The sequence below is a fragment of the Pagrus pagrus genome (assembly GCF_965226575.1).
Source record: "Pagrus pagrus genome assembly, chromosome: 8".
NCBI classification, from domain to species: domain Eukaryota; kingdom Metazoa; phylum Chordata; class Actinopteri; order Spariformes; family Sparidae; genus Pagrus; species Pagrus pagrus.
Window position 1 is genome coordinate 18894041 of NC_140192.1, and position 15189 is coordinate 18909229.

A 15189-nucleotide genomic window follows, 5' to 3' on the forward strand; every position below is an offset into this window, starting at 1 on the left:
AGGTGCAGTCCAGGTTGGCTCTGGAATGATTAAATCATGATCAAATGATTACATCTTGCTATTAGCCAAGTGACAGTGATGCTGCACTTGGTCTTTTGCTGGGTTATTGATGATGACATTTTTTTATTTTTTGCATTTATCATCACACATTAACCCAATCATGCACCTGATCAATGTGAGATACAACTCTACAATTTGTTGGTCATTTTGACTGTCAGAGCTCTGAGCACTCATATATTTGTGTGCAATATTTACACAGGAAAATGAATTGTACAAAAATGAAACTATCTCTTTTTTTGTAGATTTTACAATACATGTTGTCCATCCACTATCTAAAACCGCTTATCCTTTTCAGGGTCACGGGGAGGCTGAAGCTGATCCCAGCTGACATTGGACAGGATAAGTCGCCACCACAGGAGTGACATATAGGGACAAACAACCATTCACGCTGACATTCACATCTACGGACAATTTAGAGTAACCGATTAACCGATTAAACTTTTTTTGGGTTAAGGGAGAACATGCAAACTCCACACAGACAGGCCCTGCACCAGCCAGGTCTCGAACCCAGGACCTTCTTGCTATGGGCAACACTAATAGCTTCCTTTTTGGAAAATTACCGTGACTGTGTATTGGCTATGTGTATCACAGCAGTTTTAAGGCATTCAAGGGAAAATAGTAGGTTTTACAAATCTTGGATCTTGCTAAGTGTCTCACTTTACAACTACAAAAATTTATTTTGGATACAAAAAAAGCACAACTTAAAAGATAGTCATGATGAAAAGATGCTTGACCTCCTACCTAAAGTCAGCTGCTGACATGCACATAGATTTTGTTTCTCTTTGTAATTTGAAAACTTTTTTTTCTAACAGGAATGTCGACGGAGGTGGACTAACATTCTTAAAAGTCCGAAAGCCCTCAGAGCTTTAGTTTTCAGGTCACCGGTCAGACATATTAGCAATTAGTCTTAGACTCCTTTGGAATAATCACAAAAATGCTCCCAGAGGTGTAGAGGTGATGACTTTGTGCTCACACCTGGACTCTGCAGGAATAAATGAATCACTGTTCCAGAAAGTAAGCATTGCTTTGGTCCTTTTCTATTGTTTTCTGGGGAGTGGCCAGATGGGATAGTGTGTTTAAACTCTCCTTGAGTCAACTTTTAGGAACTTAAAGTTGAACAATTATAAACAGATATTTTTAGCTTGCTGGGCATGCCTCTTTCTATTCTTATAAAGTCAGCCTGCAACAAATTCCACTTTATCCTTGGTGCTTCAAGTACAACAATCGCATAAAAAGCAAAAAAGTGAACCTGACGAGGCTTGTAAATTATGACGAGGGATGTATATATTGACATATAACGAGGACTGCTGCAGGTATGAAAATTAAATGTACCCTCCATAATGAATGTAAACACTGCCCCCTGAAAATCAAAGACCAAACCGACATCAGATTCAAACAAATTATGTGTGATGTTACAGTGGCTGTCAAAGTAGGAGCAGTCAATTATGTTGTATATTGACTCACTATTCCCTGTGTGTGGCTCTGAATACGTTAACCTCAGCAAAATGTAAATGTAAAGCAGTGTAGCTGAGAGCTTGTCAGTGGGAAGGTCTTATTTTATCCTAATTATTGTAGAGCGAGCCTCATTTCAGACCAGTTTAAATGTTGGGAGTGAACATCTCAACCCTGGGAAGTGTGAGGTGTTGTGGCTTCCTGCAGGTAGCTTACTCATCTGTGACGCTCCTTTCAACAAGTCACTTTCACTCTTACTGTGTCAGTGCAGAGATCAGAGTTGGCAGAGATACGTGGTGGTTTGTAGGTGTGAATCAGGTGCAGCATGCTTGGTCCGTAAACCCGACTCTGCGGAGAAATGAAGCTTAAAAAAATTTGAAAACCCTCTCTTTCTTAGTAATTAGTCAGCCTTGCCCACATCACTGAAACTGACAAACTGTCATGTTTGCCTCTTTCTGTGGTGTATTCCGTTACTTCCCTTTCTTGATGCATAAAACAACAGACTATAAAAATATCTTCAGAGCAGTGTTATTAGTGTTGAAAAGATGAAAATCAAACTGTAGGCGTTTGATTCATTAACACTTGAGTTTCCCCCACAAATTGTTCAATATGTGTACAAAAAAAAACCTGAGAAATTGAAAATTTGCTCCACGACTTGAATAAAACCCACAGACACTACTAACTATACCAAGTCTGTGAAACACAACTAAAAAGTAGAATAGGACACAAACTATGGCACTCAAACACCATAGTCCAGTATTGCTCTGAATTCTAAACCACCCATAACTACTTAACCATAATTTAAGCTCATGACCTCCTTGGTGGAGGTAAAAAGCTGAATCATATTTATATTAAATGATCGAAGATGTCAGTTAAACATTTCTGAATGCTTAAGGCTGCATATACATGTGTTCATTAGTGCTTTATTGTTCATTTAACAGGTGCAGTGCACAATCCATTGTTCCAGATAAGGACGATCCCTGGACGGAGGTGAAGAGAAGAGCTCTGGTTTCTAACACTGTGTCCTGTGGATGAAACTGTAGATATTCAATTTCAAAGCAGATTTTTTAGCATTAAAGCTTAAAGGTAAGGTAAATATATACAATTTAAGTTTGTCCAATTGACTCATAACAACACTGGCAATGTTGCTTCAGTGAGGAGTAACATGTGTCTGACTTTGACTCAATTTCTGAAAAGCTCAGAGTGAACAACAAGGTCACAGTGGAAACTGCTAATAGCAGCTGAGAGCAAAGTCTGTGTTAAGAGAGAGAAAAGACATGAAACATTTATTAATATACAACTAAACAGTCTTTTGTTGCTCTGGCCATGACTTAGAAAATGGAGTTTTAACTTTTATTCGTCCAAAATAAGGCAAGCACTTTTGTTAATGGGCTTAATATAATGGGGTTCATGATGGAAAATGAAATGACCTCTTTTCTTTTGTGCGTTTTCAATACGTAATCTTAAGTTGTAAGCCGTAACCTCTTTCAGAATGACTTTCTCCTGCACTAGAAAAAGACAGAATCACACAGAGGCCGTGAGTTAACTATTTTATTTTTCTATTTTAAGATCATTCTTTTCCGCAAGACCACACTTTGAATCACTGATATCTCTATTTAGATTCAAGTCTTTGGCTGTACTGATGCTGATGAGCTTGATTTGATAATAATACAGTCAAAACAGGTAATATAGCAGATAATAATAATAATAATAAAATAATAATAAAGATAATAATAATAATAACAATAACAATAATAAACTTTATTTATATAGCACTTCCCAAAGCAAAGTGCTTTGACAATAAATAGATTAAAAAGAAATAAAAGCAGTAAAGGACCCAAAAAGAAAACACAAGGGAGGAATTAAAAACAGATAAACAGACTGGGAGCAGTAAAAGGAATAAAAGATGGAAAAATTAAAATTCAGCTAAAAAAGGATGAACTCACATAAAAAAAAGTCTTTAAAAGTGGGTTTTAAGAAGTGGTTTAAAATGAGTGTGAACAAGATAAGACCCAAAACTTACAATAGAAACAAGACAAAAAGTTTAAAAATAACAAATCAGTTAAATTCAAATACCATCAGTTAAAAGCAACATGATAAAAAAGTGAGTTATAAGAAGAGATTTCCACAACTGGAGCAGCCGGACAAAAAATCCTGGTCACCTTTGGTCATGAGTCAAGATTTTGGAACCATTAATTGGGTCCTTTGGCTCATAGGAAGTTAGCAACTCACAGATACAGGTGCCATACCATTTAAGGCTTTAAAAACAAGCGGTGAAATCTTAAAATCAATTCTAAAACTCATAGAGAACCAATGAAAAGCAGCAAGGATTGGAGTAATGTGGTCGCTTCTCTTTGTACGTGTTAACAGCCTGGCGGCAGCATTACCTGTGCATTTAGATAATGTGCTATTAAAATAAATGGGTTTCAAATAAATGAAAAAAGCAACTGTTTGGCATAAAAATGTTTTGGCAGAATAAAACTCATTTTAGGAACATGAATTATATGAATAAAGCTTAGATTGAAACTTGCAAGAAAACACTTATGGTTTTGCAATATTGTCTGTTTTTCATCGCTTTGAGCTCAGCACTAAATCGCAGACAAACACTTCTAAAACAAATGTTCTCTTATGCTCCTCTCTTACATCTTGTCGTCATGATGAAATTACCTGTTTGCTGCCCAGCGCTCCTGCTCCGCGCCTGATTGTGTCACTTTATTAAGGTCATGTTCGCAACTCCTCAATTTGCCTCAGAGAAAACGAGATAAACAATGTTTATCTCCGCCCAGGCCGACGAAGACGGACCATCTCCACCTGTCCGCCTTCAGCTGCAATCTGCATCTAAAGAACAGACACCTGACTTCAACTGACTGACTGATAACATTATGCCAGTTCATGTCGGAGGCACAGATGGGCTCCGAGCCAACATAGTCAATAGCATTACCTGTCATGTCTAATGCAGCATGTTTGGATAAGACCTGAAGGGCTGCTTTTGGCAGCGCGCTCTGACATTTAAACATCAGGAAATGATTGACGTGTCGATGTAATTACAGGTCAAAATGTTAAACTTGATGGCAGCCATGGTCAGGACATTTTTACTTATATTTTGGCTTCATTAAGGTTCTTACTGCCCAATTAGAAGGTTCGGGCTTGTGAGCAAAACTCACATGGACTCACATGGGGCTTGTTTATTGGACAGAGTCTTAGTAACCTGACATCCAGACATGCCACCAGGGATTTTTGGCAGCACGGGGGGATCAAAACAAGTCCTGCATTTTGAGGTCATTTCCTGTAATTGGTTCAAATTACACTTTCACTTCTGAAAAACCACGCCACGGTTTTATTAAAGGCTGAACCTGGTTACACCAAAGTTCAACTGTCGACAAATGATATGCTCAAGTGTTAGAACAGAGTCCATACATACTGACGCCTGGAGGCACCAGACACTTGGATGGATTACTGAAGTGGCCCACTGAGCACTGGCCCAGGGCCCGAAGCTCTGTTTGAAGTTACTGTTAACATTTTTGTTGGATAGTCAATCAAACAACTATAAAGAGAGGGAAATTGACTACAAAGACATGCACAAACAGCTAAAGCAGGGCAAAGGCACTGGAAAAGATGCAAAATGGCGTCAAAAGACCTAAGACGATCAAAGAAACACAAAGTGAGAACAAATACATGCAAATCAACAAAAAAAGACCTAATACAACTACAAGGAAACACAAAGTGAACACAAATAGCTGAAACACAACTACACAAACTCAAAATAACCGTAAACACAGGCAAACTGCTACACAAAGATGCAAAATGACAATAAGTCGATGCAAAACAAATACGAAATATACAAAATGAACACAGACCCAAAATGATGATGCCTGAATGACTGTCTATGCTCGCAACAAAGAAACAGCTCCAGGAACTGTTGACAACTTGCAAAAGGTTGATCTGAATTTCTCTTGCCATGCTCTCCTGACTGGGACTACAACGATGAAAATGATTTATTTTTATCAATTAATCTGCCTAATATTTTCAAGAAAAAAAAAAAGGTATTAAATCTAATCGCAATTGAGCTCAAAGTGACATCTTCAAACTGCTTCTTTTGTCGAACAAATATCAGGGACTCTTCATTATCTATACATGACAAAGAAAAGCAGCAAATCCCTACATCTGTGAGGTGGAAGCGAAAATAATAAATCGATTTTTATAATGGTCAGAAACTAATTTTGTTTCGATCGGCTAATTGCTGCAGCTTTACTCCTCACCACCCCCCCCAATGTCTCCTCATTGATCCCAAAGCTTAAGCCATACCTGTTTAACCCCTTTCTCATTACGGACATGCTGGCAGGTTGCTTTGCATAAGCCCCCAGTACTCCCCTCTGAGGATTTCCACCCCGGAAACATGGCCCTCCTCTGACATCCGAGCATCTGCAATATCTTAAATGTAAATGAGCAAAATATTCCCTGACAGCAGGAGGCTGAGGAGAAACAGTCAGTGATCGCTGGCTTTAATCCAATGTGACAATCATGACTGACCTGTCTGTCGGACTGAGCAGTATAATGTTGAGTAAAAGGCCATGGCTGTGGTGGCTATAGCCTGTGATGGGGCTGTGATGGCAGGCTGAGGGAATTGTGGGAAACAGCACTGGCCCCTCCAGAGCCGGAGGGGACAAACACACCACAGCTGTTGCTGCCTGGACGATGATGCAAGCAGCCAAAGTCCTGGGAAGCTCTCCCATATGTCCATCCTGTCTTCGAGCATCATCGGCCGTGCTGGACTTTCTCTGCTTGAATTTGAGGAGCCGAAGCGAGCAGGGGGAAAGCATGTCGTAGGCCTGCACTACGAGAGAAAACGTTTTGTGTTGCATTTGAGCTGTTCTATTTATAAACAGGTGATTTCTGCTTGCTGGAGGAGCTGGAAACATGCCAGGAGGTTCATTTCCTGTCTGTTCTTCGAATTCAAGAGGCATGTGGGAAAAACTGGAATCTCTTTAAAGCAAACTTAGTTGCATTTTTTTCTTAAGAAAGAAAGAAAGAAGGAAAGAAGGAAAGAAAGAAAGCTTGGCTGTGTTTGAGGGCTTTAAACCAAAAATCTGTCACAGGGGTGCCAACCTGCTTATTCTGACCATGGTGACAATGTGTACCGAGGAGTAGGAATACTCTGAGAGATTAAAGGGGCACAATGTAGTTTTGGAGAACAAATTTAAACTCAGAACTTTTACATTTAGAACACTGTTTGAAGCCAGAAAGGTGGCAGGGTCCGCCACATATAAACAAAATAAGACAGTGTGAAATTCTGTTGTCCTTTAAGGCCAGATTGTTTATTTAGTTTCATTAGGCATAACAAAAAACAATCACTGAAGATCTTTCTCTTCTGATTAAAAGCCCTTTCTCAAAACTACACAGTGCACCTTTAATAAAACCGAATCTCTATTTTCAGCCCTGTACCCTCTGCGTTAAGTCAAGGTGCAGTTTGGAGAGGGGACCCTGTGCCCCCCATGCACAAATGGCCACTAAACTATTAATGGTTTTGCACGCTTGCAGCTCCCTAACTCCACTTTGAAAGCGAAGCGCTTATCTCCCGTATTCAGTAGTTATAGGCTGTCTGTGCGTCTCAAGTGATGCGTCACACGAATAGGTGCGGTTTGCGCAGCGCAACTCCCCAAATAGTCCATATCAGTCTGGTTAGTGCACTGAGACACAAGCACTCCGGGAGCAGCTATGATTAGATTCTGTAACTTTTGTTTTCATTTCTTAGTTTGGGAGTAGAAGTTCGTTCTGGGAATGGAGCATCCACCTACAGCACTTCTTCACACGGATCATTCTTAATCAGGAACCAGTCAAGAGCCTTTGTGAGTCCGTGGCAGCTCTGATGTCGTGCAGCTGCAACAGCCTCGATCTAAAACCGCTGGACAGGAGCCGGGAGCAGGTTACACATATCCAAATATGCGCGTAATTGGAGTGCACTGGCGAGGCGTCCCTTGCACCCCGACCGAGATTACGTTGTCGTGATGTTCAATACTTCGGGAATTGAGCTCACTCTTAACAAGAAGGAGGATATTTCCGAAGTTATCAATGGCACTGTGCAGCTTCTTCACAACGCCCTCACCGCCAGTCCCACAACCATGTGGAACGAGTCGTGCGGGGAGCAGCTGCAGGATTTCGGGCGCCCGGAGAAGATCATCATCGGGGTGATGCTGGCGATCATCACGGCGGTCACCGTGATGGGGAACACGCTGGTGGTGATCGCGGTGTGCGTGGTGAAGAAGCTGAGGCAACCTTCAAACTACCTTCTGGTGTCCCTGGCAGTGGCGGACCTGTCTGTGGCCATAGTTGTGATGCCGTTTGTGATAGTGACGGACCTCACCGGGGGCATGTGGCTTTTTGGAGACACGTTCTGCAACATCTTCATCGGCATGGATGTAATGTGCTGCACTGCCTCCATCATGACGCTGTGTGTGATCAGCGTCGACAGGTAAGTTTTTCAAAGTTGGCAACTGAAGCTGCTGTGATATTTAAAGCCCGTTTGTTTGCGATGGCACCGAAATTACGCATCCAGTGTGCCCTGCGTGGAGGAGCCACATGCATGACCTTTAATAAGCTGCACTTAACCACTGAGGCACACTGAGGGCAGCAGCAGATCGAGTGCAAATGAGGTGATGAACGCATAAACGCCTTTGCGCCAGAGAATGGCTTCTAAATGCCCAACTCCAGATTCCGCTGATTATCTGCGCGGCTGAAAGCACTGAACCAGAAAATTGGTACGCAGACTGTGATTAATTTACAACACGCTTAATTAATTTGCTTGACCGGACTATGGGCAGTGTTTACCGTAATTACGCACTGCCATGTCTTTGATATATGAGTTACCGTCGTCTTTCATCTGTTAAGGACACACAGGTCGCACCTGCTCTCTATTACCACGCCCCCTGAACAATCTGCATTTCAAATCTATGTAGATGTGTGTTAAACTGCTGGAGTTGCATTTAAACCAACAGTGCAGTAGGTTAAGTTGAATTTGAAGAAATGGCCCACATACTGCTTTTCTGTCTCATAGATATGAGGTTTAGCAATTTAGTGTTTTGCATTAAAGGTGCACTATGTACTTTTGGAGAAGAAACGCAAACTCTGATTTTTTTTTTTTACAATGATGTAATATACAAACTCAGTTATATTTATCTTCTCCACGACTGAATAAACAAGCTGTTCTCAGAGGAAAATAAGAGTGTCCCCAGAACACTGTTTGAAGCTAGAAAGGTGGCAAGGACATATGACAAATTAAAACTGTGTTGTCCTTTAAGGTCAGTGTGTTTATTCAGATTATTCAGTCATGAAAACGAAGATTTTGTTTATTTAGTCAAATCAATCAGTCTATGAAGATCTTTCTCTTCTGATTAAATTGTCTTCCCCAAAACTACACAGTGCACCTTTAACATACTGTTTCAAAATTATTCATGGAAGTGAACTCCTGGACGTCAAACTGTGAGTTGCTTTAAAATTCACAATCAAAAATGGCAGAGTAAAGGTCGAGCACCCATCATCAGGTATCAGCAGCTCATAATGCCAGAGCTGAGCCTGATAGCTTGTGACAAATGAGACATGTCCACTGCTCCCACTATAATCCACAATGAAATAAAAGTCAAGTGATTTGTGTCGCTGTTCTCCCTCAGTAACTATAATGAAGACAGAAACCCGTTGTGGTATTGATGATCTGATTATTTCCTCCTGCTCGCCTATCAGGCGTTTTTGCCTCAGTGCATTACAGCCAGGATTATGCACGTTTTCTTCTTGTGGATGCACTGAACACAAGGCACTCCGGTGTGGATGAAGGGCTAGCGATATTATGAGAGGAGGTGGATCACAGATGTAATGCTGTGATATGGTGTGATTGCTCTGTCGAAACTGACAGATGTTCAATGTGTTCTTGGCTGGTTGGATAGAGGGTAACTAGATTAGTTGGGTAGAAGCTGACAAGCTCTTCAGGGGGTTAGGTTAAATGTCACAGAGGTCACAGTGATTCTTGAAGATGCATGGACTGTGTGTGATTTGTAAGTCATCTGTGGATGCTCAATCCTCAGTCAGGTCATGAGCTGCATGGCCTCTTCTGTCAGTGCGGAACAAGGAACACATCCTTTGGCTACATCCTTTTTTTCATCATGGACCCAGCAAATATACAAAGAGAGGACATCATCTACATTTAATAGAACTTATATAGTATAGTTATATAGTAGATATAAACAATATTTAAAATAAATATTTTTGACCAAATACCTTGATGTTGATGTTGTGATGATATTGTAGGAATGGTACTTTCACAAACTATTAAAGGTGCTCTATGTAACAATTTGTAGCAATTAACATGTATTAATCACTCTGTATTGGCCAAATGTAAGCGGATTGTAACATGTCATGAAAAATGAGACCTTTCCCGTCTCTCTCAGTCGCCTATACTAGCCTGTGGACTATGTTTTTGCATTGTTTACAAATACACTGCCCGGGTTGGATTTTTCACGACAGTCCAAAGGATGTGCCTTTATGCAAGTGTCTCTCTGCGCCGCTAGCAGAGAACAACAGTAGCTAACGACTGACTTTTAGCACAACACTGACGTTCCACAGAGCCCCTTTAAAGGTTACTATGTAGTTTTGGAGAATACATTCAAACTCAGAATTTTAATATTTACAGTATTAATGAGTGGAAAAACAAACTCAAAAATATGTATTTTTTCCATAACTGAATAAACAAGCTGTTCTCAGTGGAAAATAAAGTCCAGAGTGTACAGTTTAAAGATAGATCTGTGGCAGGGTCCGCCAAATATAATAAGTATAATACTATGAAATGATGTTGTCCTAAGGTCAGCTTGTTTATCTAGTTTATACAGTCAAGAAAAGGAAGAGTGTGTTTATTTAGTTTGTTTCGACTTCAATAACTTAGCCAATGAAGATATTTCTCCTCTGATTAAAATTTCTTCCCCAAAACTACATAGTGCACCTTTAAAACAATGTGATTTTAATAGATAATCATCAGCGATGCGGATATAATGAAAAAGTGAGTAAAGGCAAGTGTTAGAACAAGTAGAACAGACTGGTAAATTGATAAAATTACATTACTTTACCCTAATGCAGCCTTAAAACCAGAAAAGACAACAATTATGCCATATCAGGATGTAACAATATCCCAAATCTTATACGATACACAGTCTTATATCACAATAATGATATGGTATTGATATGTTGCTCAGCTGTGTCCTTGGGCCAGATACTGAACCCCAAATTGCTCAATGCTTCGTCCATCCATGTGTGAATGACTGACAGAAATATTTCAAGTAAAAAGCACTGTATCGCCCCTGACTAGCAGGTTGGCACCCTGCATGGCAGCCTCTGCCATCAGTCGATGAATGTGTGGGTGATGGGTGAACATGGCATGTGTTGGAAAACGCTCTGAGCACTATATAAAGTCCATTTACCATTTACCAATGTCGGAGGGTTCAACCGGGCCTCTTTTTGTGTTTCAGTGGAGGATAAGTGGGAGTGTCGCAAACTGGCACTGTCGGGTCTCACGGCCATTGTTGCTCATAGTGTGTTCTCAGAAAGGACAAATGGACCCACCTGTGAGCGAGCATGTCTGGAAAGAGAGTGGATGATTGAATCAGCTACCATGAAATCAAACCATACCATTTCAGAATGACTTTTCCATGTCTTCCTGCCTCTCGCTGACCACAAGACTGACTGAGAATTTTGATATCGATGGGACGTGAGTTTAGGATTACTTTCACCCCCACACGAGGTGTACAGACAGTTGTGTAAACTGCATGAGCTGATCTCCATGAAAACAGACTTGTTCTAGTTAAACAGTGCAGAGTGTGTTTGGCATATGATTCACAATGGGAATCAGCACGATAATTCATTAGGATGAGATTTGCCAATTAGACACAAGATGAGATGTAATTAAGGCTCCCTGTCATTTAGGCTTCCCATGCAAGGACATGAAATGTAAAATGAAGGTGAAGGAAGGCTCAGGACTGATCATGTTTGTTTGTGGGGGTTTGTCGGTCCCTGAAGAGCAGGTTCTCTCCTCCACAGAGGGACATTGATTGTTTCTCAGAGCGCCTTTAGGTTTACGAACAATGTGATGCTGGAGGAGTGGTCCCTGGGGGACAAGGCCAATGAATTTATGATCCTGCAGGGACTTGACAGGCTTCAATGGATGCTCTCAGAGAGACTGCTGACATTCTGGTGGAATAGAGCTTCTCTGACATTCACCATCTGCTTTAACACGAGTCTAATCAACGTTGGTTTAAACCACATGGGGTTCTGGGGCTAAAATGAGTTGTATAGGCCGCCACGATATAAAGTGAGATAATGAGTATTTAAAAGTAGGTATTGAGCCCCTGTGCTTTAACAGACAGCGGCAGACAAGATTAGTTATAGATTTACTCCAGCAATGCACTTCAGTAAAGTTAGACAAAACACTAAATCCTGCATTAGGATAAGCATAAGGGAAGACACTAGTGTGTTTTGTTAGTGCCTGCCTGCATAAATTCTCACATCGTTTAAGCTGTATGGCTTTAAAAAGCTCCCTCGAGAACTAGAGAAAACGTTATGTTTTGTAAGTACCTGCTGTGATGTGTAAACATGGTGTGTAAAATCCAAGGAGTGCCTTTTTAATAATGCAGGATCTGCTTAAAAATGTTCTTAGTTGCTATTACAATTTAGTGCACTGCCCTGTGGCAGGTAGCCCACTTTGCTCAGTTGGTTATCCAGTCTTCTATAGGTCTCATTGTGTTGTGTCTGAATGTGCACATGCAGTCATCTTGTGGTTAAATGGTGACTTGTAAAGACATTTCACATATTTAATGTTGAAATTCTTTTTAAAAGACTGTTTATGCTTTCTGAGCAGCAGTCCATCTACACAGGTGACAGTGGTTGGAAAGAAAAGATGTAGGCTACTTCCTGTCTCAGCAAACTCAGGAAAATAGTATTCTCACTGTGGTTAGGGGGATTGCTCACAGTATCATCTAGGGGACAACTGTCTGCAACTTCAAAGAGCTCTCTGTAACAATTTGATGCATGAATATATTAATCACAATTTAATTGGCCATATGTTAGCGGATTGTAACATGAAGTAAAAAAATGAGATCTTCCTTGTGTCTGTCGGTTGCCTGTCCAAGCCTGTGGACGTTTTTGTGACTTTATGTACGTTACTGAGTGCCTCGTCTCAGTGCCGTTTACAAGTGTCCGAGAGAGTCTGCTAACATAAAGTAACTACTGGCTTCCAGCACAACGCAGAAATTCGACAGAACCTCATTTTTTTCACAATGTCATGCATATTATGATATAATACAATTAATTTTCTGGAAAATCAATTGAAAAATTCTGAATAATAATTCTTAAATAACCAGAAAGGAACCTTCTGTATTAATGTTTCTATTTAATTTTGCAAGTTAAATACAAAGCAAACATGCAAAGCTCCTGTGCAAAATTTCCCACAATGCTTCATACATGCCTAAACACAAAGATATCATAACATTTACTGCAAATTAAAGTGTTAATAAGGTCTCTTCACTGACCATACTTTAAGCTGCTGCAAGCATTGTAGCTAACTTCCTGTCTGTTTTGCATTTAGCAATTCCCTCCCTCCTCTCTACTTCAACACACTTGCACGACTCCTTTCTTTCTATCGAGGCAGCTCTCTTTGCTCTTTCTTTATTTTATCAGTGCTCTGTCCTGATTGGATAACGTGGGCAGGGATACCAGAACATTTTGGGCTACTGACCAAACACTATAACAGTGATTGCTGTTGGAATAACTATTGAACACTTTTTTTAAAATAAGAAAATAACGCTTACAGCAGCTTTAACATGTGTTATGAATCTAATAAGGTGAGCAGTTGCCTTCCACCCTTTAAATAACATTTCACTTATAATAAACATGAATAAGCTTGAAAAACAAACAAACATACAGTGTCTTATAGCAATAACTTCCCTTATGAAACCTAATTTTGCACCCGTTGGTATAACAGCAAGCTATTGGCAGATTTCCTGTCATGTAACCTGGGTCACATGAAAATGACTGCAGAATCCCCTTCAGTGGTATTGATTTTGTACTATATGTGCAAATGCTGATTTATTATGGATGAGTACCCATTCAGCACCTCCAGCCTCTTTAGGTGGAGATTCAACCACTGCAAATTGAACATAACCGACCACAGCGTTAACCCAGTCAGAGGAGTAGAGTCCAGTCTGAGTGTAGTGAAGTAAATAAATGAGACCTTATATACCCAAGGCCTCTAAGTGAATGTCAGCCTCCTCTCTTGCAAGATATTCCAGCGTGCACTCCGAGATGAAGCTTAGCGGCTTTCATGCCCGCTTCCCCAAAAAAGTTAGCATCTCTTTTGGCCACAGTCAGTTTTTACCTTCACTGAGAGTAATATGTTGTATGTTCAATAATTCAAACGTCAAATATGAATGATTTATTCACAACAGTGGGAAGAGAGGGTAGTCCTTCTCTGTAGCTCCTCAGACGTCTAAGAAAAGACCGGAATGGAAGGAATGGAGCAGGGGCATTATAGCAAAAGACAGACGCTAGTTAAATTTGCAGAGAATCAAATAGAGTCAGGCTAAAGTAACAGTTAACTTGTAGAAAATGGATGGGATGTAGGTCAGGAAAAAATATCACAGAACTGCAGCAAAGTACACTTTTCCATCAAGGTTCAGGCTAAAGAAAATATAGTGTAGGTGTGATCACACCCATAAGCTCCTTCAGGGGATATGAGGCAGGAAATCACGCTATAGCTAGGGCCCTTCGATGGCAGCAGGATTAGCCACAGCCTTCATATCCTTTCTGCCAACTGGTGTGTCAATGATGAGCCAAGTTCACACACAGCTCCAGCATCGACCCGCCCTCCACATCTGATAATATTTTTTGTGAAGTTTGGCACGTGAGTTTGTCCCGGGAGAGACGGCGCTTGCTTTAGTGCAGCTGGGGAACATAGACCGGCAGCAGCAGACACAGATGACTTGACCCAGCTGACGCATCCTCAGGTAATGTGATGTGACGCCTAAGCTCCACTCTCTCAGGCACTATTCACTTCCCACTTGTCGGCCACCTCGCCGAGACGTGTAGGATTGGACATCTCCTGCCAGGCCAGTGCGATCTGATGAAAGGCAGTTCATGCTTATAAAAGAATGCTAAATCAGGACAGAAAGTGTGTTTGGCTGCTAGATGGGATTTTATGCTAAATTCCTAAATCCTGTGATCACAACATTTTAGAGAGAGTGCTAAATTTTAGAGGCTTTAGAAGCCTCAAGAGATTCGATGTTTCAAGCCACTACAGTTGTTTCATTAGGTGGAAACAAACCACTCTCATCTTACAATATTTAAATTTTAAATCCAGCAGTGCCCTTATCTTGTAAACAAGCACCACTTTCAGAGCAAAACTGCTGTCAATGGAGATGTTTCAGAGCCCCGTGAAAGAAAAACGCATTGGGCAAGTTAATCATTGATAAGTGCTGTTTGTACTATCAACTGCAGCTCAGCTTCCATCCTGTTGACTGACTGTTTAACTTTTATTACAGAAGCACATGGAGTGAGAGACAAACTGTCCGCTGATCGCATGATCAGATAGGCTGGTGTGTGTGGGAATGGAGAGTCTAAAAAGTATGACAGCGGCTTGTTGTTTGTCCC

The 15189-nt window shown here is 40.7% G+C and overlaps 1 protein-coding gene across 1 annotated transcript in view; it reads left to right on the forward strand.

The window, feature by feature from the left end:
- The first annotated feature begins 7181 nt into the window (after window positions 1-7181).
- htr7c (5-hydroxytryptamine (serotonin) receptor 7c) overlaps window positions 7182-15189 on the forward strand; it is a 29693-nt gene continuing 21685 nt past the window's right edge. Inside the window, exon 1 of the mRNA XM_084359467.1 lies at window positions 7182-7981. Within this exon, the coding sequence (XP_084215593.1) occupies window positions 7518-7981 (464 nt within the window). The 5' untranslated portion in view covers window positions 7182-7517. The remainder of the gene's footprint in view (window positions 7982-15189) is intronic.